This window comes from Rhinopithecus bieti, unplaced genomic scaffold, assembly GCF_001698545.2.
Source record: "Rhinopithecus bieti isolate Rb0 unplaced genomic scaffold, ASM169854v2 scaffold_31527, whole genome shotgun sequence".
NCBI lineage: Eukaryota > Metazoa > Chordata > Mammalia > Primates > Cercopithecidae > Rhinopithecus > Rhinopithecus bieti.
The window spans coordinates 1,457,123-1,474,488 of NW_016813959.1; the positions used below are offsets into that span (position 1 = coordinate 1,457,123).

The following is a 17,366-nucleotide window of genomic DNA, read 5'->3' on the forward strand; positions in this document are numbered from 1 at the left end:
GGTGACATGAGGAACTGGTGCAAAACTCATGCTACCTACTGTGCAGTAGCAAGGAACTTTGTCTCTGACCCAGAAATCTTGGGTCTTCTGCTAGCATTCAGAAAACTGTGGCAGGCTACCTTGCTAGTTTGCAAGCAGGGTAGAATCTCAGATAGTTCTTTACCATTTTGGCAACAAGGATAGGCTGCTGACAGAGTACTTGCTACTGAGAAGAGAAAGGATAAGGTCAGAGGATGTGGGAAGATTGCGCAGGATCTGGTGGTGAGTGCTGTTACCCAAGTGTTGGGTGAGGGGGAAGAAATAGGAATTCCCGACTGTCCTACCTGTTAATGAATGTTTAGAGAATGAGCATTGAAACAAGCTGCCTCATGGTGCTCTCCTCCTCAGACAGGGTAAGGAGGGGATTTTATCATGACAATGGGCAGCAAGCCCTGTGGCTCCAGTCAAAAGACAGTATGGCTGTGTCAAGGGGTTTCCAAAGTAGAAATAAATGGTGCCAACATAAGGATATGAAATTTTGGGTTTGTTTGGTTGAGTCTGGACCGTTAACCATTGCCAGCCACTTGAAATTAAAAGTAAACACAGGCTGGACATGGTGGCTCACAACTGTAATCCAAACACTTTGGGAGGCAGAGGTGAGTGGATCCCTTGAGCCCAGGAGTTCGAGACCATCCTGGGCAACATGGCAAAACCCTATCTCTACAAAACACACACACACACACACACACACACACACACACACACAAATTAGCCAGGCATTGTAGCACGTACCTGTAGTCCCAACTACTTGGGAACCTGGGATGGGAAGATCACTTGAACCTGGGAGATTGGGGTTGTAATGAGCCAAGATCGCACCACTCACTGCATTCCAGCCTGGGGGACAGTGTGAGACCTTGTCTCAAAAAAAAAAAGTAAACAAAAAACTTTGCTTACCAAGGAGGAGCTACCTTCTCCCACTGCACCAGAAAATCTCTCCCTCCTTCTCTTTCCTGAGTTTAGGAAAGTCCTGCTACTTTAAGGAACCAAATGATTGGGTCTAGGTCTCCCTCTCCCCAAAGAGGACATACACACTGTATGAATATACTGAGGTACTTCAAGGAGGGAAGAGACTCACATTTCTCTGGCTCTTCTGGATTCAGGCAACCAAATCGCCATCCTACCGGGTCCAGTGGTACTCAGATTTAACTCATGGGACGTGGGTAGGGTTTGAGGTGAGGTAAGGGAGCTAATGTGACCTTATGGGGAGGACCTCTCGAATTCATTCATTCTACTTTTGTTGCTTGTACATCTGAACATATAATAGGAATTGATGTGTTATATATTTATACTTCACATCCCATAAGTGCCCAAGAGGGTTATCCCAAGCAGGGAAGAGATAAAGCAGAGATGTGCTACTGAGACAAACTCCCTGACATTTGTCGCCAGCACGTGATCATGAGTGCCTCTACCCTCTGATTTAAAAGTTTTTACCATATAGTTGATGTCCTGTTGGTTGGTAAGTCAGAAGCCTCAGTCTCAGGCCAGGCACAGCTCACACCTGTAATCCTAATACTTTGGGAGCCTGAGGCAGGAGAATCACTTGAGGCCAGGAGTTTGAGACCTGCCTGGGTAACATAACAAGACCTCATCTCAATAAAAAAAATAAAATAATTTGCCAGGCATGGTGGTATGAGCCTGTAGTCTTAGCTACTCAGGAGGTTGAGGCGGGAGGATTGCTTAAGCCCAGGAGTACAAGGCTGCACTGAGCTATGATTGGGCTCCAGAGTGGACAACAGAGTGAGACCCTCTTTTGTTTTTTGACAGAGTCTTGCTCTGTTGCCCAGGCTGGAGTGCAATGGTACAATCTCAGCTCACTGCAACCTCTACCTCCTAGGTTCAAGCAATTCTTGTGCCTCAGTCTCCCCAACAACTGGGACCACAGGCGCACACCACAATGCCTGGCTAATTTTTGCATTTTTAATAGAGGCAGGGTTTCACCATTTTGGTCAGGCTGGTCTTGAACTCTTGACCTCAAGTGATCTGCCCACCCTGGCCTCCCAAAGTGCTGGGATTACAGGTGTGAGCCACTGTGCCCAGCTAAGACCCTGTCTCTTAACAAATAAAATAAAATAAAATAAGCCTGTCTCAGTGCCCCTGGCTGGGGTGTTGCCATACCTACACCAGTAGAGGTGGCTGGTAAACCCCAACAATATTCAGAGGGTTGCTTGCCTAGTCAAGTTTCCTGGGATAATGTAGGCAGATTCATGATGCCTCTGACACCCAGGGAACAGTATTGGGGAGACCCTTATCTCTGGGGCCCCAACATCAAAAAGGAGGCTCATCTCTCTATTGGATGTTTTTGGAGACAGTATATGTCTCACTTGGGCATTCTATTTGGTCCTTTATATCAGCTAACCCACAAATCAGCATTTTTTGAGCAGGGCACAAACCAGTAGCGATGAATGCTCTCTTTGTCCCCTAGATCCTACATTGCAGTCTGGCGACAGATCATATGGTCTGCCTGAGGCGAGAAACTGCAGTGGCAGGCAATCTGACCTGCTGCCGTATCTGTCATCCCTGTCCACGTGCTATGAAAACAAACTCATGTGGGTGTGGCTGCTCTTGAACCATTTTGCAGTACCTATTGCTGTTAATGGCAGCCCCCAAACATGGACTCCACCTTGTGCACATGCAGACACACAGACTAGCACAGTGTTTTTTCAATCTGATGGATACAAATTCATATGCATCTCCTCTCTGCGGAGCAGCTTTGGGTGGTGCCATGTGTGACTATCAAGGCTGCAACTACTCAGTGACATAGTCCATGTGTCTTTGTCTTTTTTATTTTTATTTTTGAGATGGAGCTTCATTCTTGTCATCCAAGCTGGAGTGCAGTGGTGTAATCTTGGCTCACTGCAACCTCTGCCTCCCGGTTCAAGCAATTCTCCTGCCTCAGACTCCTGAGTAGCTGGAATGACAGGTGTGCACCATCATTCCTGGCTAATATTTCTATTTTTAGTAGAGTCGGGGTTTCACCACATTGGTCAGGCTGGTCTCGAACCCCTGACCGCAGGTGATCCACCCACCTTGGCCTCCCAAAATGCTGGGATTACAGGTGTGAGCCACCACACCCAGAAAGTCCATGGGTCTTAACCAGTCCATGATCCACAAAACCCAAACTGGAGTGACTGGTGACCTTTTGGGTTATATGTTTGTACGTGGGGGATACAGAGCCATGGACTCTCTCAACTGTGGATGAGTGCTGCTTTCTAGTTCATCTATTGTCTGCTTGTCAATGGCATCCAAGATTCTCAGGTCAGCCTAAACTGCATGCATTATGATGGGTAACAGATTGGCTTTAGACTACATTCTGGATGAATAAAATAACAGTTTCTGCTCTCGCAATGGTGGGTGTTCACAGTTGGCTATGTCTAGGCTCCTGGGAGGCATGAATGAGGCTAATCTTGCTAGCTGGCCTCTTCTTGCTGCTTGGAATCCTATTGATATTCACCTTAATTAAATGCTGTATGAGACTGATTGAACAGGTTTGGTTCTAGCCTGTTGTTTGGATTAAGCAGGTGTTGAAGTCTTATCCTTGATGCTGGAGGTGCGGCTGGGTGGGAGGTGATTGGTTCATGGGGGCAAAGTTCTCATGAATGGTCTAGCACTATTTACCCCTTGGTTCTGTATAGTGAGTGAGTTCTCATGAGGTCTGGCTGTTTAAAAGTGTGTATCACCTCTCTGCTCTCTCTCAGTCCTGCTCCTGCCATGTAAGAGGCCTGCTCTCGCTTTGCCTTCCACCATGAGTACAAGCTCCCTGAAGCCTCCTCAGAAGCAGATGCCAGTGCCATGCTTCCTGCATCTGGCAGAACTGTGGCTAATCAAACCTCTTTTGTTTATAAATTACCCCGTCTCAGGTATTTCTTTATAGCAGTGCGAGAACAGACTAATACAATGGTGGTACAATTCACTTAGCTGTTTAGTGTGACTTTGGGTTATTTAAGTGGAGATATTGAATAGGTACTGATATGGTTTTGCTGTGTCCCCCACCCAAATCTCATCTCGAATTGTAATCCCCATGTATGGAGGGAGGGACCTGGTGGAGGTGATTGGTTCATGGGGACAGATTTCCCCTATGCTGTTCTCATGATAGTGAGTTCTCACAAGCTGATGGTTTAAGAGTGTGTGGTACTGCCCTCTTTGTGCTCATGCTCTCACTCACTGTCTGTCTCTGCTGCCACCATGTGAGATGTGCTTTGCTTCCCCTTCGCCTTCCGCCATGATGGTAAGTTTCCTGAGGCCTCCCCAGCCATGTGGAACTGTGAATCAATTAAATCTCTTTTCTCTATAAACTTCCCAGTCTCAGGTAGTATCTTTAGAGCAATGTGAGAAAGAGCTAATGCAAATACTTAGATATATGTGTCTAGAATTCAGAAAAAAAGGCAGAAACCAAAGAGATAAATTCTGAAGTTAACAAGAGAGTAAGTAGAGATGAACTAAGACCCTAGGATACTCCTACATTTAAAAGTTGAGAAGATATTTCACAACCATGTGAATAAACCTAACACTACTGAACTGTAGACTTAAAAATGTGTAAAATGATACTCTGTATGGTATTTACCACAAAAAAAACCCTCATCAAATGAAAAAGAAAAAAAAGTCAGGAAATGTTCGTGAATATAATAAAAGAAACTGAAAAACCAGTAAGAACCAGGATGGTTTGGTATTGGGGAGGCAAAATGAAGAATATGGTTTGTTTTGTTTTGTTGTTTTGAGATGGAATCTTGCTCTGTCTTGCCCAGGCTGGAGTGCAGTGGCACCATCTCGGCTCACTGCGGCCTCTGCCTCCCGGGTTCAAGCAATTCTTCTGTCTTAGCCTCCCGAATAGCTGGGACTACAAGCGTGTACCACCGTACCCAGCTAATTTTGTATTTTTAGTAGAGATGGGGTTTCACCATGTTGGCCAGGCTGGTCTCAAACTCCTGACCTCAAGTGATCCACCTGCCTCGGACTCCCAAAGTGCTGAGATTACAGGTGTGAGCCACCGCATCTGGTCATTATTTCTGTTTTTGTTTTTTTGAGACAGGGTTTTGCTCTTGGCGTGCAGGCTGGAGTGCAATGGTGCGATCTCGGCTCACTGCAACCTCCACCTCCCGGGTTCAAGCAATTCTCCTGCCTCAGCCTCCCGAGTAGCTGGGATTACAGACACCTGCCACCACACCTGGCTACTTTTTGTATTTTTAGTAGAGATGGGTTTCACTATGTTGGCTATGCTGGTCTAGAATGTCTGACTTCAAGTGATCCACCTGCCTTGGCCTCCCAAAGTGTTGGTATTACAGGTGTGAGCCACCATGCCTGGCTAAAGAAATTTTTTTTTTAAAAATGGAAAAATCAGTGTGTCAAATGCTGCTGAGAAATGGAGTAAATAGAAGACTGATGATGATCCATCGGATTTGACAACATGGGGTTGGTGTCTTGATAAGAACTGTTTCACTGGAGTAATGGGAATATAAGCATGATTGGAGTAGTTCAAGAAAGAAAGGTGGGTGTTAAGGGGGAGACGACATGAGTTAGATAACTCTTTTCTGGGAATTTTGCTATAAAGGGTACAAAATGGAATGGTAGGGCCTGGAAAGGTTTTAAAATGGGAGATTAAAAATGGGAGGTATATATGCAAGTGAGAACAATAGAGCAAAATAGAGCAAATAGAGCAAAAATGACTCAGGAATGTGTGTGGTTTTTTTTTTTTTTTTTTTTTTTTTTTAAATTTGAGACGGTATCTCACTCTGTGTTCAGGCTAAAGTGCAATGGAACAATCGCGGCTCACTGCAGCCTCAACTTCCTAGGCTCAAGTGGTCCTCCCACGTCAGCCTCCCAAATAGCTGGGACTACAGGGACACACCACCATGCCCAGCTAATTTTCAAAAAATTTTCTGGATTAGGTCTTCCTATATTGCCCTGTCTCGAGCTCCTGAGCTCACCTGATCCTCCTGCCTCAGCCTCCCAAAGTGCTGGAATTACAGGCTGAGCCACCATACCTGGCAGAAGTCTTTTTAGTAGAAGAGATGGCTACTGATCACAGCTAGACAGAATGGCTAAAGGGTAGAGATGGTTCATGTCTTAATAAGAAGAAAGAAAATTAGTTGGATAGAGAACGCATTGATAGATTTGGAGAATGAGAAAGTTGTTTTCTATTGTTTCCATTTTCTCATAGTAAAAAGAGAAACAAAGTGAGAGAAGAAGAGAAGATCTGAATAAAGAGGAGAATACTTGTTGGGGAGAGGTTAAGTGTGAATTGACCAGGACAATGTATAAGGATTGCCAGACAGTGCTGTGGGCCTTTGATTTTCTGGGCCATAAAAGAGTCAGTGAGTATAGACACAAGCAGCTGGAGTAACTGGAGATAAACAGTGTTTTTCAGATCAGAAGGACAAGAATTTAGGGGATGTGCAAGGACAATGATGTCTATGCTAAAGTAGAAAGTGAGGGTGATGGGCCAGGAGTGGTGGTTCATGCTTGTAATCCTAGCACTTTGGGAGGCTGAGGCGGGTGGATCATGAGGTCAAGAGATTGAGACCATCCTGGCCAACATGGTGAAACCCCATCTCTACTAAAAATACAAAAATTAGCTGGTTGTGGTGGTGGGCACCTGTAGTCCCAGCTCCTCGGGAGGGTGAGGCAGGAGAATGGCTTGAACTCAGGAGGTGGAGGTTGCAGTGAGCCAAGATCATGCCACTGCACTCCAGCCTGGCAACAGAGCGAGACCCCGTCTCTAAATAAATAAATAGACAAACATTAAAAAAGAAAGTGAGGGTGATGAAATTATAGATAAGGGACAGATGATAGAATCAATTGTCTAAAGAACCGAGTGGAGTCAAAGAATTGTTGGTATAGGCACAATCAAAACAGTAACCTAGAAAGAGGGGTGAGTAAGATGCTAGAAATTGAGACTTTGGAGGTGATGACAAGATCTAAAGCAGTGTTCTTCAAAACTACATGTTAAGTACCATTAGTGGGTCATGAAATCAATTTGATGGATCAGTCTCTTAAATTATTAACCCTGCTGAACATTACAGTCTTCTAGAGGACCTTAAAAACACACACACAAACAAAACCACCATCCTGTCATTCTCAGTCACATGGAAGGTGGAGGACATTGTTAATTAAGTGAAATAAGTGAGAAACAGAAAGTTAAAACACTACATGTTCTCCCTCATATGTACAAGCTAAAAAAAAAAGTAAAAAGTAGAATAGAGGATAGTAGAGGCTAGGAAGTGTAGGGGGAAGGGAGCGATAGGGAGAGCTTTGCTAAAGGATATAAAATTATAGCTAGATAGGAGGAAGAAGTTTAGTATTCTCTACCACTGCAGGGTGACTATAGTTAATGTATGGCTTCAAACGTCTAGGAAGAGGATACTGAATGTTCTCAACACAAAATGATAAATGTTTAAGATGATGGATATGCTCATTACAATGATCAGATCACAATACATTATATGTATTGAAACATCACTATGTACCTCATAAATATGTACTTTGTATGTCAATTTTTTAAGTTAAAAAATTTTTAAAAGACCGCACTTCAATTGCAGATTTTCTGATGTATTTGGTCTGATGTAGGGGTTCAGACATCAGTTTTTTGTTAAAATTCTCCAGATAACTACAATGTGCAGGTATGGTCAATAACCATTGGCCCAAGATGATAATGACATAAAAAGGTTGATGACAGAACTAATGGTAGAAAGATAGTAAGCCACTTGCTAAAATCTTCTAAGAATTAGGGAGAGAAGTATGAGATCACTTGTATGATGAATTACAATAAGGTAGGGTAACAGGTGTCATAGTGTAATGGGAGTCAGTGTGCTCAACAAAGAGCATTTGCAAGTGAGAAGAGAGTATATTCATACACACACACGTTTAACCATTTTGTGGACGGATAACGAAAATAAACTTTGACTTCATTTCTTATTATCTTGAACTAAATGGAAATAAAAGTCAGTGAAGAAAGGTGCCTGGCACCTACGTTCAGGGATTTGCCCATATCCCACCATGATAAAGTTTGATTTGAATAAATTTTATTTAATTTTAGAATTAAGAATATCGCTAATATAAAATTATAAAACCTTATTTGTAAGAAAGAGAAAATAAATTGACTAGAGAAAGTTATTGCGCAAATCTACGGTCAAGCTCCGCATAATTTAAAAGTATTTTTAATAACAAAATTAAAAACATCCTAGCAAAAATCAGAACAATTCAGTATTGTAAGATATGAAAACTGTTTTTCAAAAAAATATCATCGGTTATGAAAACAACAATTTGGCAGACTATACATTTTTAAATTATAGAAAACATTAAAATAAAATATCTAACAAAATGTCTTACTGTTGTTTTGGGGAAAAGGTGGGGACAAATATTTTTTATTTTATTTACATATATTTATTAAAAGATTTCCATATGGTATTGCAAACAGTCCCACATCTCTTGTATTTTGCTATAATATATGAATTCACACAAAGGAGATGGGATACATAAAATTACAAAGGCGGTAGAAAAGCAAACCAGCCCACATCCTAATACACACTAAAAAGGTCATAATTCAGATATATACGGCATATTAGTTTTAGAAAAGAGCACTGCCCACCCCAGGTATACACACACACACACACACACACACACACACACACACACACACACACTCCACTTTATTAAACCACAAGAGGAAACAAAATATATCATAAGTAACTGATCTTTCACTTTCCTATGTTAGTTTTTATGTTTTTCGATCATAATGAAATATATTAAGAACAGATTTTCTTCACGATTGATTTTTGTATCTGACATTCTTTTTTGTACTTCTGTTGTTTCATTAACATAGGTATACACCCAAATTCTTTAAAATTACAACTTTGAAAATTAATTATAAAAAGCTATTTTCCACGTATATGCCACAGTTTGGCGTTAAAATGCCATTTTGGGGAACTGATAAATTATAACACACAGGTTTAGAAGAAAAAGAGTGGTATCACTGAATGTATATTAGAATTTAACAAAATGTTTTACTGTATTTGCCCCATGTACTTTTTTTTTTTTTTTTTTCTTTCTGAGACAGAGTCTTACTCCGTCCCCCAGGCTGGCGTGCAATGGTGCAATCTTGGCTCACTGCAACCTCCACCTCCCGGGTTCAAGCAACTCTCCTGCCTCAGTCTCCCAAGAAGCTGGGATCACAGGCGCCCGCCATAAAGCCTGGCTAATTTTTGTATTTTTAGTAGAGACAGGTTTCACCATGTTGCCCAGGCTGGTCTCAAACTGCTGACCTCAGGTAATCTACCCACCTTGGCCTCCCAAAGTGCTGGGATTACAGGTGTGAGCCACCGCACCCGGCCTACCCATATACTTTTATACTTTGAAACCTTAGATTAATACACTGAGGAATTTTATTTCCTAGAAAAATGCCCCAAATTTCCGTTCTATTGTTTTACACAAAACTCTGTATATAGCTTTTAGTTTGCTTTTGATAGAATCTGTGTTACACAGAGAAGCCATGTGATGATAGTTAAAATATTTTACATAATATATAAATGTTTCTTTCTCATCATAGTTCTTCTAGATGGCAATAACACATTATATATGGTAATCATTATTTTACCAAGACCTCTGCTATTATAAGAAGACCAGACCTGAATATATTCCCCTTGACAACAGACAGTAAATCTATGAAATAATTTTAAGAAAAAGTTAAGCATGACAGCATAGCATCAAAGTTGATCATTCTTTGTGAATACATTAAGATATGGGCTAAACATAGGCATGAAAACTAAAAACAAGTACTGTAAGAATATTTACATACATGTATCATGGGTTATCAAGAAACAGATTATTAAAGAATAATGTGAATACATTATATTAATTCACAGTATAAACATACTTTTAGTAATTTAATTCATGAATAATAAAAACATAGATATAACATTAGGCACTATTAATACATATTCTTGTTCTGTCATATATATGAAAATATACATATAGATATAGTTCTTTTAAACCAAACTTTTTAACATATTCACTGATTTAAATAAAAGTTGACAGAGGTAGAATTTGTGTCCATGTTCATGATTTTCAGCAACAAGTACTTCAAATATTTCATTACTGTTCTGTTCTTCTAAAACTCCACATAGGAACTCATTGAAAACCATTATTCTGAAAGGCGGGAAATTGAAAAGTGGGTTAAGAGAAAAATGATGAAGTTATTCAACATATTCATAAAAAACTGAAATTCAGTGTTTTAAATGAAATTATAGAATCTAATAAAACTCTGTGACCCAAATCCAGTTATATTTAAGAAGTACTGTTCTACTTCTTAAAATTCAAGTACTGTTTTATTCATTGTACTTTATTTTATTTATTTATTTATTTAGAGACAGGGTCTTGCTGTGTTGCCCAGGCTGGAGTGCACTGGCATGATCATAGCTCACTGCAGTCTTGATCTTCCGTGCTCAAGTGATCCTTCTGCCTCAGCCTCCAGAGTAGCAGGAACAACAGGTGCACATCACCATACTTGGCTTCTTTTTTTGGTATTTAGTAGAGACAAGGTCTTACTATGTTGTTTAGGCTAGTCTCAAACTCCTGAGCTCAAGTGATCCGCTCACTTTGGCCTACCCAAAATGCTGGGATTACAGGTGTGAGCTACCCTGCCTGGCTTATACTTTTGTTTAAAAAAGTGATTTTTGTTTCTTTATTTATATGTCTCTGTATTTTATGTTTCCTCCGTGAGTCTGTGTGATACTGCATTATAATAAGAAATACAAACTGGGTGCAGTGGCTCATGCCTGTAATCCCAGCACTTTGGGAGGCTGAGGCAGGAGGATCGCTTGAACCCAGGAGTTCAGGACAAGTCTGGACAACACAGTGAGACCCAATATCTATTAAAACAAATACAAAAATTAGCTGGGTGTGGTGGCACACACCTGTAGTCCCAGCTACTCAGGAGGCCAAGGTGGGAAACTGCTTGAGCCCAGGAGTTCAAGGTTACAGTGATCTCTGATGGCACACTGCACCACTCCAGTCTGGGCAACAGAGCGAGACCGCGAGACCTTGTCTCTTAAAACAAACAAAAAAAAAACACACAGAAATATGGTCATATGTTCCATAATGATATTTTGGTCAATGACAGACTGCATAAAAGACTGTGGTCCCAAAAGATTATAACAGAACTGAAAATTTCCTATTGCTTAGTATTTAGTATGTTATGCTTTTAATCATTATTTTAGAGTGTACTCTTACTCATTAAAAAATAAAAGTGAACTATAAAACAGCCTCAGGCAGGTCCTTCAGGAAGTATTCCAGAAGAAGGCACTGTTATCACAGGGGAGGGCAGCTCTGTAAACATTATTTTCCTTGAACACCTTTCAGTGTGGCACCATGTACAGGAAGGAGACAGTGATACTGATGATCCTGACTCTATGTGGGCCTAAGATAATGTGTGTGTTTGTGTCATTGCTTTTAGCAAAAAACTTTAAAAAGTAAAACAAAAGATTAATTTCAGAAATATAAAAAAACTTATATAATAAGAAAATAAAGAAAAAACATTTCTGTACAGCTATGAAATCTGTTTGTGTTTTAAGCTAAGTGTCACTATAAAAGGGTCAAAAGTTAAAAAAAAATTAAAAGTTTATAAAGGAAAAAAGTTATAGTAAGCTAAGTTTAATTTATTATTGGAGAAAATTAAAACAATAAATTTAGTATAGCTAAGTATACAGTGTTTATAAAGTCTATAGCAGTGAACAGGAATGTCCTAGGCCTTCACATTCACTCACCACTTACTCACTGACTAGCCCAGAGCAACTTCCAGTCCTGCAAGCTCCATCTGTGGTAAGTCCCCTATATAGGTGTACCACTGGTTATCTTTTAAACTGTATTTTTACTGTACGTTTTCTATGTTTAGATGCACAAATACCACCGTGTTACAACTGCCTACAGTATTCAGTACAGTAACATGCTGTACAGATTTATCGCCTAGGAGCAAGAGGCTATACGATATAGCCTGGGTATGCAGTTGGCTATATACCGTCTAGGTTTGTGTAAGTACATACATTCTATGACATTTGCACAATGAAAACACCTAAAACAAATTTCTCAGAACATATCCCTTGTTGTTAAGCAATGCATGACTGTATATACTGGGTCTCTGCCCCTAGTTCTTGGTCCATAGTTCCTTGTAATCTCCACAGTGATAATTGTGTCTTTTGCAAGCAAATGAGATGACTGGTGGCTAGGGGCCCCTAGACAGCTTCAGGACAGGAGCTGATCACCACAAAGCCCAAAGCATGATTAGAGAATTGGGCCACTGACCCCACACCTCAACCTCCAGAAAGAGGAGAAGGGCTGAAGGTTGAGTTTATCACCAATGGCTAATGATTTAATCGATCATGCCTACTTAGTGATACTTGCATAAAACCTCCAAAAACTGGGTTCAGGAACCTTTCAGATAGCTGAACACTTGGTGATGCTTAGAGGGTGGTGCTCTATGAGAAGGCACAGAAGCTTTGAGCTGCTTTCCTAATAATTCGCCCTATGCATCCCTTCCATTTGCCTGTTAATCTGTATCCTTTGTAATAGCCTTTTCAATAAGCAGGTAAATGTAAAATATTTCCCTGAGTTCTGTGAGCTGCTCTAGCAAATTAATAGAATGTGATGAGGGGGTTGTGGAAACCTCATCAGTCAGAAGCACAGATCACAACCTGGGACTTGCGATTGGCATCTGAAGTCAAGGGGAAGGGATTTGTGGGACTGAGCTCTTAATCTGTGGGATCTGACACTGTCTCCAGGCAGATAATGTCAGAATTGAGTTAAATGTTGAAACTGAGATCAGTTGGTGTCTGCTGGAGAATACGATGTCTGAAGTGGTGTGCTGAGTGGTGTACGAGAATCGGAAAAACACTTTTGTTGGTTTTTCCTACTCAAATAGCATGCATTAGATATGATAGTCGAAAAAGAAAGAATAAAAGTTGGATTATGTATTTTAACTATTAGAGAGACACTAATCTGAGATGCCATTTTATAGTTGAGCAATTCATTTTTTTTTCCTTGAGCAATTCATTTCTGAGTGCTTGGGGAAATCTCTTAAAATTAGTTTTGTTGACAATATTTAGAAAATATGAGTGGAAATGGATTAGTAAATAACAATCTCAATATACCTCAAAAATTAATTGCAAATTATTACAAAGTTATAAATTATGAGTTTGTTAATGGTTATAAAAGTTTTCTAATCCACATGTACTAGAATCATTGAAATTTTTAAAAATAGAAAATAACAAGTGTTGGTGATGATGTGGAGAACAGGAACCCTCATGCATTGTTGGTGGAAATATAAAAGGGTGCAGCATGTGGAAAACAGTTTGGCAGTCCCTCAAAAAGTTTTAACAGAATTGCCATCTGACCCAGCAATTCTAGTCTTAGGTATATACCAAAAGATTTGAAAACAAGGACTAAAACAGATACTTATACACCAATGCTCATAGCAGCATTATTCACAATAACCATATGGTAGAAACAACCCAGGTGTCTTTAACTGACGAAAGGATTTTTAAAATGTGGTATATCTTACATACGGATGAACCTGGAAAATACTATTCTAAGTGAAATAAGCCAGACACAAAAGAACAAATGTATGATTTCACTTATATGAAAATGTAAAATAGGCAAATTCATAGAGACCAGAAAAGTAGATTTGAAGTTACTAGGAGCTGGGAAGGTGAGGTCTGGGGATTGGAGAGTGATTGTTTAATGGGTACAGAATTTCTGTTTGGGGAGATAAAAAAAATCTTAGAATTAGATAGTGGTGATGGGTGTGGTGCCTGTAGTCCCAGCTACTCCCGAGGCTGAGGCAGCAGGATTACTTGAGCCCAGAAGTTTGAGGTTTCAGTGAGCTATGATCATGCCACATTCTTCCAGTGGCAGAGTGAGACCCTGGCTCAAAAAACAAAACAAAACAAAAATGCAATGTCTAATTCATCACAGTTTTAGGGATTGCAGGAATCTACGTTCCACATCAGTAGTTCTTAAAGTGCAGTCGGGATCCCTGAGAGTCCCCAATACTCTTTCAGGGACTCTACAAAGTCAAGCTTATTTTCAAAAAACCAAGGAATTATTTGCCTTTCACTCTTATTTTCTTACAGGTCTACAGTTGAGTTTTTCTAGAGCTACATGATGTGAAGAGACAGAAGTAAATATTTTAGATTTGTGGGCCATGGGGTCTGTCAAAACTACTCAACTCAGCCACTGCAGTAAAGCAGTCTTAAGACAATCTGTTAACAAATGGGTGTGGCTGTGCTCCAATAAAGCTTAATTTACACAAATAGGCAGTGGTATGGATTTCGCTTGCAGATCCTAGTTTACCAACCAACCCCTGATCTAAACTGCAGCTGTGAATCAAACATGAGAAAATGTCTGTGTCACACTTTTACAAGGCTTTGTAACAAGAAGGTGAACCATCTGGTCACATGAAAATAACACAGCAATTCAAGAAGGACACAGTGACTACAGTGAACACTGAGAAGTGGTCCGCAAAGTGAAAGAGAAAAATAAATGCCTTAATCAAACACAAAAGCAAAAGCAGAGCAATCAGGAATCATTTAAACCTAGGCTCTACAAACATGAGGGCATCAGTATGTTAAAGAACAGCACATAACTAATGTTCACAATGAGGATTCTGAGTCAGAGGAAATGTTTAATTATCTTCTATATATTTCTATCAAAAGAGGCAAAGAAATGTATCAATTTAAACAATACTGGCGTAACTATTTCTGTCAATGAGTATGCATTTTCACAGTCACTACCTGTCAAAGCCTAGGTCTGACTCACGTTTCTTTCCCATTCATTCCCATTTCCAGTGAATCAGCACATCCCTTTGATCCTTCCTCAGTCAAATGCGTCCTAGCACGTTACAACTACTTTGGAAAACAGTTTTGCCATATCTACTAGAGCTTGAACATACATATATCCAGTGATCCATCCATTTCACTTCTAAGTATAACCATAGCACTATCTGTAATAGTCCAAACTGGAAACTACCAAATGATTATCAAGATATCAAGATATGAGGTTTTGCTTTGTTGTCCAGGCTGGATTTGAACTGGGCTCAAGTAGTCTTCCGACCTCAGTCTCCTGTGCCAGGCTTTATATTGTATTTTATTTTTTTGAATGGAGTCTCACTTTGTCACCCAAGCTGGAGTGCAGTGGCGTGATCTGGGCTCACTGCCACCTCTGCCTCCTGGGTTCAAGCAATTTTCCTGCCTCAGCATCCCGAGTAGCTGGGACAATAGGCGTGTGCCACCATGCCCAGCTAATTTTTCTATTTTTAGTAGAGACAGGGTTTCACCATGTTGGCCAGGCTGGTCTTGAACTCCTGACCTCAAGTGATCCACCCACCTCAGCCTCTCAAATTGCTGGGATTACAGAGGTGTGAACCACCGTGCCTGGCCTGTTGTTTTTTCGATTTTCATGCAGGTTACCTGGATGTGTTCAATTTGTTCATCGAAAAACTTCATCGAACTATGTATCTATGATATGGTACCTTTCTGTATATGTATCATAGTTTACTTTAAAAATTCAGTCCTAGTTTTCAATATTATTATACTAATCCTGAACTATTATACTACCCATTTCATACCACTTACTGGACTCTCTACCTCTAGTTCCTATCCTTTCCAATATGGTTGAAAGACAGGTGTGAAATTAATCTACCAGAAACAGTTCTTTCATCTTGACCCTTCCCTTGTACCCATCCTATACATAGAAGGACTGACCTTCATGGTTTCCCTTGACTTACAGAATAAAGTCTACAATCTCTAATTTAGCTTCACATTCAATATAATACTCTATATATTCTACTCTAACTTCCAAACCTTTCTCCCTCATTATTCCCCCACAGCCTGCCCTTCCTGCCAGGTTGGGACTACTGTGCCATGTGTACTCCTGTTTCTATGCTTTGTCTACATTTTTACTACCTATTATTTGTAGCTTGAATTTAGCCCTTCATCAAAGAATACCCTGTGTCATTTAACGTTATGCTGTAGATGTCTTCTCTTTTTAAATTCGGGTATAATTTACATACGATAAAATGCATGGGCCAGCCTGCAGTCCCAGCTACTCAAGAGGCTGAGGTGCGAGGGCTGCTTGAGCCTGGGAGTTTGAGGCCAGCCCAGGCAAGATACTGCGAACCCTGTCTTTTTCCTTTTTTTTTTTTTTTGGAGATAGCGGCTTGCTTTGTCATGCAGACTGGACTGTAATGGTGCAATCACAGTTCACTGCAGCCTCAGCCTTCTGAGCTCAAGCCATCCTCCTGCCTCAGTATCCTCCCCCACCCCCCAGCAGCTGGTAGCTGGGACTATAGGCGTGTGTCACCATGCCTGGCTAAGTTTCGTATTTTTTGTAGAGATGGGGATCTCACTATGTTACCCAGGCTTGTCTCAAACTCCTAGCCTCAGGTGATCCTCCAGCCTCAGCCTCCCCAAAGTGCTGGGATAACAGGTGTGGGCCACTGTGTCTGGCTGAGACCCCATCTCTTCAAAAAAAAAAAAAAAAAAAAAAAAGCACACACTGTAAATGGTCAGTTTTATGAATTTTTACAATTGTATATACCCACATAACTACTATAACCTAGATACAGAACTTTTCCATTACTCCAGGAAGTTCTCCTGGACGCCTTCCCAGGCAATCTCCCCTCTCCTGATTAAGAAAACAACTTTCTGAATTTTCACAACCACAGATTAGTTTTGCCTGTCCTTGGTGTTACATACATACCTTTCTGATAATTACGCATTTATATGTTCAGGAGAATGTGAAGGAGACCTCAGAGTGGAACTAAGGGGTGGTGTAGGAAGACCATGTCGACGCATCTCTTGGATTGCTCGTTCTCTATTAGTAAAGATCAAACAAGAGAGAGATATATGCAAGCACCAGGAAAAATAAAATAGTATACAAATATAATAGTTATTAGCAAATTTGTAATAAATTATTTAATTAGTATTACTATTAAATTTAAATCCTATGTTTTGTACAATTTTAAGTAGTGGATAAAAGATTTCAATTAAAAAATTAAATATTATATGTATAGTGAGGAGCATTTTGCTTCTAAGGTATTATTTTAAAGACAGCCTGCTATTCTGACATGGTTATAACATAATGGCTTTGAACAATCTCTTATAGTACATATTCTTTAAATTGAAATCTTTTATCCACTACTTAAAAATCATACAAAGACATAGGATTTAAATTTAATAGTAATACTAATATACTAGTTACACTAATTATATATATACTAATATACTATATACTATACCATATAGTATAACACTAATATACTAATTACATATAATATATAAGATAAT

At 40.0% G+C, this 17,366-nt stretch overlaps 1 protein-coding gene across 1 annotated transcript in view; it reads right to left on the minus strand.

Moving 5' to 3' along the window:
- Positions 1-9,241: 9,241 nt before the first annotated feature.
- CEP135 (centrosomal protein 135) overlaps positions 9,242-17,366 on the minus strand; it is an 80,607-nt gene continuing 72,482 nt past the window's right edge. The window contains exons 26-27 of the mRNA XM_017849286.1: positions 16,780-16,893; positions 9,242-10,176 (exon numbers count right to left, since the gene is read on the minus strand). Of these exons, the coding sequence (XP_017704775.1) occupies positions 16,791-16,893 (103 nt within the window). The 3' untranslated portion in view covers positions 9,242-10,176; positions 16,780-16,790. The remainder of the gene's footprint in view (positions 10,177-16,779; positions 16,894-17,366) is intronic.